At 43.4% G+C, this 15,377-nt stretch overlaps 1 protein-coding gene across 4 annotated transcripts in view; it reads right to left on the reverse strand.

The window, feature by feature from the left end:
• LOC101483814 (plakophilin-4) overlaps positions 1-15,004 on the reverse strand; it is a 78,390-nt gene extending 63,386 nt beyond the window's left edge. The window contains exons 1-2 of one of the 4 annotated variants that reach the window (XM_076880689.1): positions 14,522-15,004; positions 13,551-13,736 (exon numbers count right to left, since the gene is read on the reverse strand). In XM_076880689.1, the coding sequence (XP_076736804.1) occupies positions 13,551-13,676 (126 nt within the window). In that variant the 5' untranslated portion in view covers positions 13,677-13,736; positions 14,522-15,004. Of the gene's footprint in view, positions 1-13,550; positions 13,748-14,403; positions 14,498-14,521 lie in introns of those variants that run through there. The other 3 variants (XM_076880687.1, XM_076880686.1, XM_076880688.1) reach the window with 3 other exon arrangements.
• Between the last annotated feature and the right edge of the window lie 373 nt (positions 15,005-15,377).

Raw genomic sequence — 15,377 nt, forward strand, 5'->3', positions numbered from 1 at the left:
GGTCTTTACACTGGCTGCCTGTCCGTCAGAGGATAGACTTTAAAGTTCTGATGCTGGCCTATAAAGCTCTGAATGGTTTAGGACCAAAATACACCAGTGACCTCCTGACCCAGTATGAACCTTCCAGATCCCTCAGGTCATCTGGATCCGGTCTTTTATCAGTTCCCAGAGTCAGAACCAGACACGGAGAAGCTGCATTCAGCTTTTATGCTCCTTATATCTGGAACAAACTCCCAGAAAGCCTCAGATCAGCTGAAACACTCAGTTTATTTAAATCCAGGTTGAAGACTCACCTATTCTCAGCTGCATTTGAATAAAGCACCAAATCCGCACTTAAGCTTAAATTTCAAAACTAACATTTTAACTACTGATTTTATCTACTGTTCTGATTTTATCTGTTTTGATTTTATATACTGTTTTGTTTGTTTGTTTGTTTGTTAATTAGTTAGTTTGTTTTAATCAATTTTAAATCATGCTTTTTATTTGTTTTTGTTTACAATGTCTCTGTAAAGCACTTTGAATCACCTTGTTGTTGAATTGTGCTATACAAATAAACTTGCCTTGCCTTGCCATATGTGGCTCTCATTTTTCTTAAAAAAAAAATCAGGTAAAAAAAAAAAATCAGGTAATTCTTTGTTTTTACATTCATCGGGTCCCAATATGCCCAAATATCAACGAGAAATTAAACATGACGTGGAAGAGTTTGGGTCCTAGGAGGTTAAGGTTAAATTGCTGGGACATCCACTCCTGAGAAGACTGTAACATTGTGTTAACACACACCTGAATGCTCCAGACCAGCAAACTGCTAAAATCTGGCTATATAGCAATACATAAAGTCAGAATTGATACAGTTATTTTTGACTTGTTATTGAAAACTTTCTTCAGTTTTTTGATTTTATAAACATTTTTGAACGTGCAGTGAGGCAGTTAAAGTTATCACGAGTTATCATGAGTTATCACGATGAACACCGGTGTACCACAAGGCTGTGTGATGAGCCTTTTCCTCTACTCCCTCTTCACCCACGACTGCAGACCTGCTGATGGTTCCAACACCATCATTAAGTTTGCAGATGACACCACGGTGATTGGCCTCATCAGTGACAACGATGAGGCCGTCTACAGGGAGGAGGTGGATCGTCTGGCTGAGTGGTGCGACACAAACAACCTGCTGCTTAACACCGAGAAGACTAAGGAGCTCATTGTGGACTACAGGAGGAATGCTGACCCACATCCACCCATCCACATTAAGGGGACGGCTGTGGAGCGTGTGAGCAGCTTCAAGTTCCTGGGAGTCCACATCTCCGAGGATCTCACCTGGACGACCAACTGCTCCAAGCTGGTCAAGAAGGCTCACCAGCGCCTCTTCTTCTTGAGGACTCTGAGCAAGAACCACCTGTCCTCAGACATCCTGGTGAACTTCTATCGTTGCACCATCGAGAGCATCCTGACCAACTGTATAACAGTCTGGTACGGGAACTGCTCTGCCTCGGACCGGAAGGCGTTGCAGAGGGTTGTGAAAACTGCCCAGCGCATCGCCGGAGCACCACTTCTTGCCATAAAAGACATCTACAGGAAGCGGTGTCTGAAAAGGGCTGGGAAAATCATCAGAGACCCCAGTCACCCATCACATGGACTCTTCACCCTCCTGCCCTCTGGGAGGCGCCACAGGCGCCTCCGGACTAAGACCACCAGGTACCGGAACAGCTTCTTCCCCACAGCTGTCAGACTCCTGAACTCTGCCTCCTGACATCTGACCCACGTTAACACATGGACTGAACATACACACACACAATGGACAACTGTACCCTCAAACACACAATAATAACATGGACTGAACCACCACTCACAACCACTAGCACTTTATATAGCCTCTGTAGAAATTATCCACATATCTCACTTATCTTAACTGCACTACTGTATAGCTCTGTGTAAATAATCATTCTGTACATACGATAATTTTTAACCCTACAACTGTTTACAACTTGCATAGTTCCCATTTCTGTATAGCTGTGTATCTCAAATTCTGTAAAGTTATTTATTTCATATTCTGTATAGTTTTTCATATTTATATCCTGTTCATAGCCTGTACCTTCTATGCTCGCTTCGAGGCTGCAGCTAAGGTCTCCAACAATGCTAGTGTTAGCGGCGCTAACGGCTGCAGACAGGAAGATACTGCCAGCACCGGAAACGTGCTCGTCATCTCCGAGCATGAAGTAAGGAGAGCCTTCAAGAGAGTGAACACCAGGAAAGCAGCAGGACCAGACGGCATCCCAGGTCGTATCCTAAGAGACTGCGCATACCAGCTAGCTCCTGTGTTCACTGAGATATTCAACATCTCTTTATCTCAGTCGGTGATCCCCACATGCTTCAAAGAGTCCATCATTGTTCCTGTCCCGAAGAAACCCCACCCTGCTTCTCTCAATGACTATCGCCCTGTAGCCCTCACCTCAGTAGTGATGAAGTGCTTTGAACGCCTGGTCAGAGACTTCATCATTTCTTCACTACCAGACACACTGGACCCACTACAGTTCGCTTACCGTCCAAATCGTTCCACAGACGATGCCATCTCTCATCTCCTCCACACATCACTCACTCACTTGGACACTAGAAGGGGGAATTATGTTAAAATGCTCTTCATAGACTACAGCTCTGCATTTAACACCATAATTCCCTCCACACTCACCACCAAGCTGGAGCATCTGGGACTCAGCTCATCTATGTGTCAGTGGATCTCCAACTTCCTAACTGGCAGACCACAGGCAGTAAGGATGGGCGGACATGTCTCAGCCTCCACCACTCTCAGCACTGGAGCCCCCCAGGGGTGTGTTCTGAGCCCCCTGCTGTACTCTTTGTACACATATGACTGTGTGGCCACTACCAGCTCCACCACCATCATCAAGTTTGCTGACGACACCGTCGTGGTGGGCCTGATCTCTGATAACAACGAGACGGCCTACCTGAAGGAGATTAGGAATCTGGAGAACTGGTGCCAGAGGAACAACCTCCTTCTAAACGTCAGTAAGACAAAGGAGCTGATAGTGGACTTCAGCACTAAGCAGGAGAGGAACTACCAGACCCCCGTCATCAACGAGGGCCCAGTGGAGAGAGTGGACAGCTTCAAATACCTCGGAGTTCACATCACGCAGGACCTGTCATGGTCCTGTCACATCAACACCGTGGTGAAAAAGGCCCGACAGCGTCTCTACCACCTCAGACGCTTGAGAGACTTCCAACTGCCCTCCAAGGTGCTCAGGAACTTTTACTCGTGCACCACAGAGAGCATCCTGGCGGGAAACATCTTAACCTGGTTCGGGAACAGCACCATGCAGGACAGACGAGCTCTACAGAGGGTTGTGCGGTCAGCTGAGCGCACCATCCGCTCCGAGCTCCCTGACCTGCACTCAATCTACAGCAGGCGGTGCTGGACCAAGGCCAGGAAGATGGTGAAGGACCTCAGCCATCCCAACAACAGACTGTTCTCTCTGTTGAGGTCAGGAAAGCGATTCCGCTCCCTGAAGACCAACACAGAGAGACTGAGGAGGAGCTTCTTCCCGCAGGCGATACGGTCTCTCAATCACACCACCACACAGTACTGACCCACACATATGGTTCTTACACACACACTGGACTTTCTGGACATTGTTTTTGCACACATTGTTTTTTTGCACAACACTGGTCACTATATTCTTCATTTCCGGTTAATACTTGTACAGCTGCTGTTATTGTGTATATATTTATTTATATTTAGATTTCTTCATACATTCTTATATAGTTCTATATTGTGTATTTTGTTGTACAGTTATTTTATTTTCAACTTTAATTTATATATTTTATCTTATTCTTCCCAGTTAAATGTACCCTTCATTCTAATTTGTGTTGTACAGTTATTTCATTTTTAACCTTAATTTATATTTTATTCCTTCCTAGTTAAATTTACCCTTTTTAATTTTTCATATTTATTTCCTATCTTATTCATAGCCTTTCCTTTTTTGTTTTCTTTAGGTCACGAGCAGTTGTCCAAGCATTTCACTACATATCGTACTGTGTATGACTGTGTACGTGACAAATAAAAATTTGAATTTGAATTTGAATTTACATAGCTTGTACTCACTACAGCCTGTACATACTTAGAGTTATAGAATATTCACAACATACTTCATACCGTGTACATTATAACATACCATAATAGACCCATTTCTGTATCTATATTATTGCTAATATATATTGTAATATATATATATCACTAAAGCACTTCTGGATGGATGCAAACTGCATTTCGTTGCCCTGTACCTGTGCATGTGCAATGACAATAAAGTTGAATTCTATTCTATTCTATTCTATTCTATTCTAAAGACACGACTTCTCTCGAACCACAGTTGGGTTAGCGGAGATGCTACTGTGCTCTGCTACTTAACACTGATTGGAGCTTTAATATTTAGAAGCCCATGTTTCTATTTATTTGTATGATGTTAAGTAAAGCATGACATTTTGTGAAATGTATATGGGAGTTTCAGTACAATGTAAATGCGAAAATAGCACTATTTCCAGAACTTCTGCAGCTTCAGTCTCAACCCAAACAAGTACAAGATCTCACAGCGCAGCACTTTTGCTTATTACAAATGTACATTACAGCAGATCTGCAGACTCTCTGGATTTGATATCAGGGAGTCTGTTTCTTTGTTGATGCCGATAGGAGCTACAGAAGTCTCATCTTTCATTTTGGAGCAACTTTGCTGCAGGCTGTTGTCTCAACATCTGATCAGTCTCACCATGTTTGCTGAAGAAGTGACAAAATTAAAATGCACACACAGACACACACCGGGGCAGTTTTGGGTTTCACAAGTTGCCACTTTTGCAGGTCTGGCATTTCCCTGCTCACATCTATCACTCTGCTACTTTTAATGGGCTAAATGAGAGCAAAGTGGAAAGGCATCAGGGCCTAAACACAATGGAAGGCAATAACTGATGTGCTCTATTTAGCACGTCTAATTTGACATTTCTGTGGAGGAACTGCAGGCGGTAGATTTGATGCTTCAGCAGCACTGCTGCCTGCATGCCAACGCTGAGAAGAGTGAAGCAAGTTGATTATATTTTCTGGTCGCAGACTTTTCAACAGCCTGAGACGAGCTACACAATGAACGTTCGCTCTCCAGCAACACCCAAGTTTAGGCTGCAGTCGTCCTGAATGTTGCAGGGGGAATCTTTCTAATTTGTTAGCTGCTAATTATCCATTTCTCACATCAACATATGCCGTCTAATCAGAAGACACATTGAGTGTGTTTGTGTAACCTTTTCCATAAAATCTTCATAGCCTCATACTCATTGGCTCCCCTGGTGAACCTCTTCTGCTCTTGTGGGTGGTAAAACCTAAACTGCAGAATAATGTGAAGTTTTGTTTGACGGTTTTCACAGCTCATGTGAACTTTTCACAAAGAGCTCATATTAAACACACAAAGGATCCTTTTCCTGGTTTCTGTGACTACTGCTGCTAAGTCTGTAAAAGGTGTTGGAAGGAGATAAAGTGAAAAAAGCAGCCTCGGGTGTCAAAGACACACAATATTTCTACCCATTTTCTGACCTTCTCCACAATGTTGGGGCTCAAAGACTTCAGTGTTGCTTCTTGTGGCAATTGTTGCTCCAATGTCACTCAGCAAATCAGTGTTTCAAGTTTACCTTTGAATAATGAAAACCTTGTGAGTTGAAAGGTTGAACAAATAAACTCCAGATGAAAGTGAGCCAGGGATGCTATGCTCTTACAGGATATTACAAAGCCACTGGTAAACAAGGACCTGCGGAAGTGCACTTATTTCCAATTATCCTGAGGCACAACAGACAACACAAAAGATACTTTACAGCTAGTCTCACGGTTACTGACACACAAGACGTTCGATTAATTGAAGTTTTGGTTATTTAGCTGTAAAGTCTGGTTGAGTTTGGACTGTAGAAACATTTCCTTCAGAGTTAGAGGTGAGGCTTTGTTATGACCCCTTACACACCTTCAGCATTACTGTCTAGCATGCATGGTGATGTTGCCATTTGTGTGGCAGGGTCTTCGTGAGCTTTTATTAAAGTCAAGATTGCCCCATTGGGTCACGACTTAGACAGGATCGTAGGACAACTGGACAACGACAAAGTCGACCAACAGAACTGACGAGCCTCGCATCGAGAGTCAGTTATGGTCACCACGTTGGTCGTATTGTGCACAAGCAAGGACATCACCATAGCAATGTCACTAAGTAACCACATGCTGAGGGAGAGGGTACTCGCTGTGGTGTTCTTCTGAAAGACACGGGTCGCCATTAAGCCAAAACCTCCACGTTAGAAAAAAGACACTTTTCTCCAGCTGCTGCAGCAACTCCCTATCAGAGAGTCTCTGCACAGATCAACATGATCACTGTACGCTCACGTCTTCAACCCAGCAGCAGCAGATGTGACATAACTTCGAACAACGGAAGACAAATGCCCAACATTGCTGTTATATTGGTTGGTTTGATGTTTCCACTGTGCACCGTCTCTGTCGTGTTTAGTGTTAGTTATTAGCCTTTGTAGGTTTGTCTCATCATGTGTCTTCTTGCTTTTGTTTCTTTCCTTCCTGCGTGACCATCTGCCCGCCCTCATTAGTTTCACCCGTGTTTGACCGTCTGACAGTCAAACTATTTTGGATGTAGACAAATGACACTAAAGATATCGTGTATGTAATAATATGTCATGACCCATTAATATGTCATTAATGGGTCCTGAAATCTTTTTATCATTACACAATTCATTAAATTTTTTTAATTAGCTTCCATACGATCCAATCCACAGGACTCATGCTTGTCAGTTTATCAGTGTCAGTGTAGTGGTGGTGTTACACCTGATTCACATGAAAGCCTCTTCGTTCTGTTTCCACCTGTGTGCACGGCTGCATTTTCCAACACAGAGAATAAAAAAGTACCTTTAAATCGATAACATCACTGCTATGAATATGATCCCATTAATGTCTCATCTTAACTCCTCACAAGGTTATAGGCTGCTTCAACACCATCTTTAATGTGACCCCAACGTGACCTAAAGAATACATAATCAACCTGACAAAGAAAAAAGGCCTTCGACTTCCCGCCTTTCAATCAGAGCTGAGGAAGTCCAGCTGCCCTTCACTTAACCCTTCAGGACACAGATCAGTTACTGAGAGCAGCCTTATTGGATCCTATTTCATCACCTCGCTGGTGCCTGCAGGAATATACCCACAACAATACCTTCTAACAAGCTCTGCAGCGCAATAACTACCCAGAGTCACCTTTGGTAGACGGTTTAAAGATCTGAGCAGCTGGCAGGGAAGCTGGATTCAGATGTGGGGGATGAGATTTAAAAAGAAAAAGAAAATGCTGACCTTAAGGTTGTAGAGCAAATGCTTTGCAGCCCATGACACATGAAACATAGCTAAAAAATGGTGCATCATAATTTGAAGATTGGTTTCTGGTTAATAACACAGAAAAAAAACCTGGCGGGCAATAATGCAAAGGTTTAAAACTACAGCGGCACGTAAGCTTATCGAGAACATGGAAGGAGAAAAAGATTATATATATGCGATTATATCAGACAATGTTTGAGTCAGCAGGTTTCCTGTCAGTACTGGGGTTCAATGGAGCTGCTATGTTACTACAAAAACATGTCCGATGACTCATGGTGATGAGAACAAAACTCTCCAACGCTACAGAACAACTTCAACATGTCAGAAAATGGCCAGTGTGGGTTTAACGCTGAATCTGTGATGCACGGACTCTTTAAGGAAACAATGTTGGGCAGTGAAAGATGGCTCTGCTGGTTAGTTATGAGGATCATTAACACTCACATCTGGAAAATAAGAGCTAAAGTTGCTACTGAACAGTTTAAGGGTGCAGTTAGTTGTTTTTTTAGTTTATTTAATAGAAAAAATGAATTTATGAATTTACACTGATTAGTGTGTAATTACGTCTTCCAACAAACTGATGAGCTCTCATAAAATTAGAATCAATTGAAAACACACAGGAGCAGCAGGCTTTTGTGGAAGCTGCTGTGTTACCCCGCCATCTTGAAAACAGTGGCTGAGACGGACATTGGTGTTCTGCCTAATCACGTTTTCTATATTTGGACAGAGATTAGCCCAATACGTAGCGTACCAATAGTGGAGAAGAAGAGAGCTAAAGAGAGCTCACAGGTGCAGATGCAAATTTAATTTGCATTCATGAAGTTTTATCATTCGAGATGGGATCCCCTTCACCAAAGAAGCAAAAAATGAGAAGGTAAGCGACTTGGCCACCATGTTGATAAAATGTCATCCTCTTCTACCTCAGCTCAGGCCTCAGAGCCCTAACATACAAAAAAAGAGCGTAAGCGTGCTTATTTATTAATGATATCGTCACACTTAGAGATGAGATGATGAGATGAGATAGCCTTTATTTGTCAGTTGCAGGTCTTTTGCCCACAACCGAGATGACAGACCTTGCCGACCGTACATACAATACACAAACGTCACATTGAGGAGACAGGTCAGGCTAGGTAGCGAGGAAAAAAACATCGAAATGTGTAACACAAAAGGATAATACAGGAATGCACAGATATCAACACACCATAGCACAATAAACAAAGACAAGCAACATGGGAAAGAGTTCCAGTGTGTACATCTGATCTGGGACCGCTGCAATCTTTCGACTGCGCCTCCAACTGACCCGATGTCCACATCAGAGGGGAGGTAAGCATTGGAGGTGGCGTTGGATCCGGGGTAAGGAGGGTGATGCGTCGGTGAGTGCTTATCAGTATCAGTATATGTATATGTGTGCGTGTCCATAGTTCAGCTGAGACAGTGTCCTTCGCCCTGCCAGGCTAAGTAAACAGTCTTCCAGCCAACCCAGGTGGCCTTGCATGGAATGGGAAGGAACAGACTAAACACAGTTGTTATCAGGGTGTTTTGTTCAGCTCCGGCCTTGCAGCTGGCGCCGAAGAGGTATCCGCATGAAGTGATGGTATTTTTTACTTTAGTGCGAACAGCTCATATGAATTTCAAAGCAGTTCTACAGTCCAACACTGGTCTCTCAATCTCCCGTTGGAGAGCCGCGAGCTTCGCCATACTTGCGTTCTGTGATGTTGTCATTTCTTGTGCTCAAGGAGCCAATTTCTGAGAACTCACGGCAGCGTGCCTCCCCGAGATGTCATCCAATTTTGCGCCCAGAGATGTTATTCCAGGCTAGCCCTTCCGAGATGTATCCAGTCTGCAGTCAGAGATCTTATTCTGAGTATTCACAGCAGCCGTAGCCTCTCCAAGATCTTATCCGTGTTGACTCAATGAGCCCATTTTGAGAAACTCACGCCTCTCCCATCGTTCCAATCCCAGCGGGCAGCCTTGTGGGGGTTTGAACAGCCGGTTCCGCTTCCTTAATTCTTCGATAAGTCAGGGCCAAGCCAGCTCCGATCAGCCAGAACCCTGTTACCATGGTTCCGAATAGGTAGATATCTTCAGCACTCAGGCTCACCCGAGCCCAAACTTCTCGTTGAGAAAGGGGTGTCAATTGCATTTAGGGACCAGTTGATCCAATCCATAATTCCTCTTTTAGGTTTTAGAGAACAGACTGTGAGAGAATATTCCAGGGAAAATACAAAAAACCCACGAGACTAGACAAGGACATAAGCAGGGAAGATAAGGGAGAGGAGAAAAAGTGCGTCCGGCTCCTCCGAGAGCCAAAGAAGGAAACTTATTGTCAGCAGATTAGAGATGTGACCCTCCCGTCTCCGGACAGCTGACAACAAGCCGGCTAAACGACAACAACATCCAGCTATAAGCTAACATTACGCGAGCTAAAGTTTGGCTCGAGTGTCCTAAAAATCACACTTTCCCTCTGACAAACAGCTTGATCAGATTCTCACATCGTATAAGGGTTTCTTCACTAAGCGTGCTGGGTTGCAGCTACACCCTCCAACTCACATTTCTTATGATATTTAAAGTGTGTTGTGATCTAGGACGCTGAATGTGGAACCGCTGAGCAAAAGGAAAAAAGAAAGCCCAGAGAGAAGATTCATGGATGTAGTAAAGGAAGACATGCAGAGGCTTGGTGTGACAGAGGAGGATGATAGAGATAGTGAGATGGAGGCAGATGATCTGCTCTGGTGACCCCTAAAGGGAGCAAGAAGAAGAAAAATAAGAAGAAATCTAAACAGTTTTGCCTAATCAAGAAGAAGAGAAGGGAGAATGTTGTGATCTCTCTTGTGTGAGTAGAAAAATCAACTGCTTCAGCCTCTAAATGTGGAATTTTTCAGTTTTGAAAATGGAAAATGTGCATTTCATGAACGTGGACATGAATGAGCAGACATTAGAGCGGTCTGATTAAAAAAGTTGTTTTCTAGGACACAAAAAAAATGGAAGATTCACGTCCACAAAAACGAATCAATGTCTTACAAGTCGTGACTACTTCACAAACTCCTTTGAAACTGTTGTGTTTAGTATTGATCTTGTACTGACTCTTCATCCAACTTTTTCAATTCCAACCTTAAGTTTTTTTTCATCATGGGGGGACCCGCTGTAGACATTAATCAACAAGAAATGAAAACAACACAGGCGACATCTGCAACATGAAGCTCAAGCAGAGCTTTTTAAAGCACCAAGAGTGATCGAGGGGTGACAAAGCTGCTCCTGCTGCGTTCTACGAACACCAAAAGCAGCTGGAAACAACCTTTTCCCCCAAATTCACATCAGTAGAGATTTAGCCACAATCTGCAGCGACACAGAAACGGCAGATTAAAAGTGAGAGCTGATTCTCTTTTCTTGGACATCATAAGCCTTTAAATAGCAGCCTGCCTCATTCGGCGTCACACACACTCGGGGACTAAGTTGAGAACATGGCCACAGTCCAGGAATAATTAAAAGCAGGACAACAGACAGACTCCTGTGTCGACTGGACAGAAATCACCACAAAAATAACAGCAGGGAAGGGAGACAGACGGAGGCTGTGTTCACATGTGTCTCTGTGTTGTAACGCTCTCCCTGATCTCATGTTTGTTCAGCGAGTGTCAGCAGAAAGACGTTTGTGTTAGAAAAACAGAGGTCAGCTGATATCAGCATTCAACCCATCAATTTGAATATCTGAATGTTCCTGAGCTTTTAATTAAATTTTACAGCATTTAACCAGAGATAGGTTTAGTCACACTGGCAGGGCAGCAGTAGGAATGATAATGACAAGGACAAAAACAGTGAAATACTGCAGTGGAATATAAAAGGAATGACAAAAGACAAAACACTATCTGAAATGTGTGGAAAGCAAGCAAAGGAAACAGGTACAAAAACACACTTTCATAACATCGCTGTCAGTTTGTATAAAGGCCTGTTTACATTGGATAAATATCACCAGGTGACCTCAAGCGATCTGTAATAACTGCAGCAGTTGTCTTTGCTCTTAATCTTGTGCAAATCTGCCATGTCTATAATCTTCATAATAAAAAAAACCCCATCAAAATAATGTTTATACATCTACTCCTGTGTGAGTAAATCTTTTTTAAATATGTTTTTCCCCCCCATCCTTTTAAGGGCAGAGCATCACAGAAGGCTGATAGTGGAAATTATTAATGAGAGTTTTAATAGAATTCTGGGTGCAAATTCATGAGGCTCAGCATGGAGACCCATTACATTTCAGTCTCATCTGCAGATAATCCTCTGGATTTGCTCAGTAAATTTGGGTGAATCGCAGACTTCATTTATCCTGTGAGAAGGGGCGGGACCAGAGGGATGGCTAGTGGTGTAGTGTCCCCTCATACAATCTGACCATCCTCCCAAAACAACTACGAAAGGATGTATAATGATCAGAAAGAGGAGGCAAAGTAAATACAAAAAAGATGTAAGATGATCTTAAGGACATAAATGCCAAATGAACACAAATGGTGTTACAGTTAGCCCAAAGAGACAAGAACAACCACAATCAGATATAAATGACTTCAGAGAGCAGCAAACGACAAAACCACCACAGAAGGGAAGCAAAATGAAAAATAAAAGAAGAAAAACAAAGACACAATGTGACTATAAAGGAAAGGAAAATGTAGAGAAAAGGATACAAAATGATGCATATAAACACAAAATGACAATAAAGGATAGTGAATAGGTACACATGATTCTACAGAGGGATGGAAAAATATCCAGGGACACAAAACCACAGCAGAGAAAAGGGATACAAAATAATACCAGAGATACAAAATTAATATAAACAGATGCAAAAGGGCCGCAATGAGAATAAAAAATGCCCCCCAAAAATGCAATACAAATACAAAAGGATAGAAGATGACCTCAATGTTAAGCAAAATGCCCCCAAAACACAAAAGAAACCAGAGAGGTAAAAAACAAAGAAGCCCAATAAGAAGCAAAATCAAAGAGAAAGAGAAACGAAAGAAATGCAAAATGACTACAATGGAATGCAAAATGGCACAAGGAGGACTCAACAACAAAACAACAAAATAAAAGACAACTAAACAACATAACAACAACAGGTAGAAAGAGACCACTAAGTGACACAAAACAACTTTAACGTGCTAAAGATGAACACAATAAATAAATAAATTCCAAGAACCACAATAGGAAACAAAAGAATGTTAGAGAAGCAAAATGTCCCCGAAATAGATAAAAGAAACATAAAGCAAGACAGAGGAACCTGTTCTAAATGAATACAAAACAAAAAGCTCCAAAAACAAAGGGATGTGAAATGGCTCCAGAGATTTAAAAAATGACCACAAAGGGATCCAAAACAACCACAATGGGACACAAAATGACCACAACGAGACACACAAGACCATGAAATAACCATGTAGGAGTATGAAATATCTCAAGAGTCAGAAAATATCCTCAAGGGGATGCAAACAGACCTTGAAGAAAGGCAAGCTAAACCCACAGACACAGTGGGACGCAAAATAGTGCAAGAGAGACACCAAATTATCCAAAAGAGATACAAAGTGACTACAAAGAGAAGTTACATGCCCCAGAAGCACACAAAACAACAACAAATGAACAAAAAATTAGCACATCCCAAACAACCAAAATAGGATTTAAAATAGCCATAGGGAGGCAGGAAATGCCCACAAAAAGCTATAAAGGAGGCAAGAAAAACCATCAAAGATAAGCAGCCTACCACAAAACAGATGAGATGAAAATTAGCTTGAAGAGAAACTAAATAACCAATAAAAACACAAAAATATCACAGTGGGATGTAAAATGATCATAAACAGACATAAAATAACCACAGAGAGTTATACTACATGACTCAAAAACAAAAACATATGCAAAACAACCACAAAGCATGCATGGATCTTCCTAAGCGAGTGCCTCTGTGCAGAGATCTTCAAGCAGGTCTAATGCAAAGAAACAGCGAAAGAAGATAAGGTATGAGCTCCATTAAAAACACAGAGACTGTCAGTGTGAATGCAGCCTCAGAACTGGCAGCGTAAAGCCAAAGTCAGTCACTGATGAGTTAATGGAGAGTGAAAGGCGTGGGAATAATGTGGGAAAATGAGGAGCACACACGAACAAGGGTGTGACTGCAGCATCTTCTGCCGCCTACCTGCTCTTTGACAGAAGCCAGGAGGTTGGTGGTGGTGGTGCCGCTGGAGTCTGTAGGGTGGCTGTGACCACTCGGTCCCTCTCTGGCCACCATGGGCCCTTCCCCCTCTGTGTCACCCTCGTCCATCGCCTCTACCTGCCCGCTGTAGTCCAGAGCCGGCTGGCTGCTGAGGCGCCCTCTCTGACCCTGCAGGAGGACTACAAGTCGGTCAGGATGTGGACAAGGAGGAGGCACAATGACCAGAAAATCACTGTCACAGCCACTGAGCGTGTCACAGGGTGAGTTTACAGGGGAGCACCCTCTATAATAACCCTGCAGGGATTCACACTGGTTTTTATAAACCTCCCTAATATCCCTGCAGACACTCATACTGATTTTATAGTGACCTTATGGTATCACTACAACACCCCTATGGAGGCTCATGGTGTGCTTTTCTTTTTATGCACCTACAGTATCAGCCTCTGTAGGGATTCATAATGAGGCTCACTGATGAGATTAGAGTGCTTTCCCTTATATATGCTTTAATCTCCATGGAATTGTGAGGCATTTCAGCGGGGATTTAACCCTTCTGTGCCGCAGGTGACTGCAAATGTCTCCACAATTTACAGTTGCAGTAGTGTAAATGTTATGGATTGCATTTGAAGGTGTGCATGCAAGCTGCACGGGAGGCATTTAACAACATGTCACGTTCAGGATCCTTTTTTCCTTTTATTTATTTATTTATTTTTTACCCCCGTTTCTTTTCTGGGCGATAAGCGAAGAGCCTTGATCACATCTGCACACCAGCCTGACTGTCACACATCAATCACTCATCCACCATCCGGCAGCCAAGGACGAGGTCACACCGACTCACCGGACCGGAGACCGGGGAGCGCGGCTGTGTCAATCCGAGCCTGCCTCTCTTGTTTCGGGCACGCAGAGCTGCGCTGCCCGCCCTCCTGCCTGGCAAGCGGCTGTCAGTGAGGACTCACCGGCCAGATGTTGCTGTCAGAAGCAGGCCACAGCTGGCTTGATCCGTCCTGTTACACATCCATCCTCCACCTGCGGACGGCCGTGACAGCTACTACATTTCCCACGCGCCGACGTCAAAATAAACAAACAGTCCCCGTGCACGTCCTCGCGCTCCTCCTGCAATTATGTGTTTCCCCCCTCCTCTCCTCTTCTTTTTCTTTTTCACCTGCTGTGGGGTTTCGGTGCACTCATCCACCCCTGGCGTCCGCGCGGCACCCAGCCACCCACCCACCAATCAACCCGCCCAGCCACTATTACCGATCAGCGGCGTGACGTCACCATGCGGCTACGAATTGCTTTCCGATACGATAATCGATCAGCGGTCACCGATGCCCCACCGGTGCATGCGTTGCTGCAGCAGCTGCAGCCGTGCAGATGCGCGGAAGCTCCGTGCAAACACCCCGCTGGAGAGGAGGGATGCAGCCCGCGTGCGCGCGTGTGAGTGTGTTTTCTCCCCTACACAAACCTCCGTGGGCCTGAGTGGTCATTATGGGACTCCCAACGGTAAATTTAATAGTAAAGTTTATGAAGCACTTCAGGATAACTTATGGAAATTATTTTATGAAAGCCCTTTTACGCCAGGATAATAAAACAATTAAACTATTAAACCACTGAATTCAAATCAATACAGATGAAATATTAAGAGATTTTTTTTAATCCGAGTATTTTAATACACATATTTTGATGACATTTTGCCCCGTGTTAGCTGACTACAGTGGCAGTGGAAACCCACCAGTACTTGTCCCTAACAGCTAGCAGGATGGGGCATACAACTGATAGCTGCAATCAAGTTAACATATTTTGAAACTTACCATG

The sequence above is a fragment of the Maylandia zebra genome, linkage group LG23 (assembly GCF_041146795.1).
Source record: "Maylandia zebra isolate NMK-2024a linkage group LG23, Mzebra_GT3a, whole genome shotgun sequence".
NCBI lineage: Eukaryota > Metazoa > Chordata > Actinopteri > Cichliformes > Cichlidae > Maylandia > Maylandia zebra.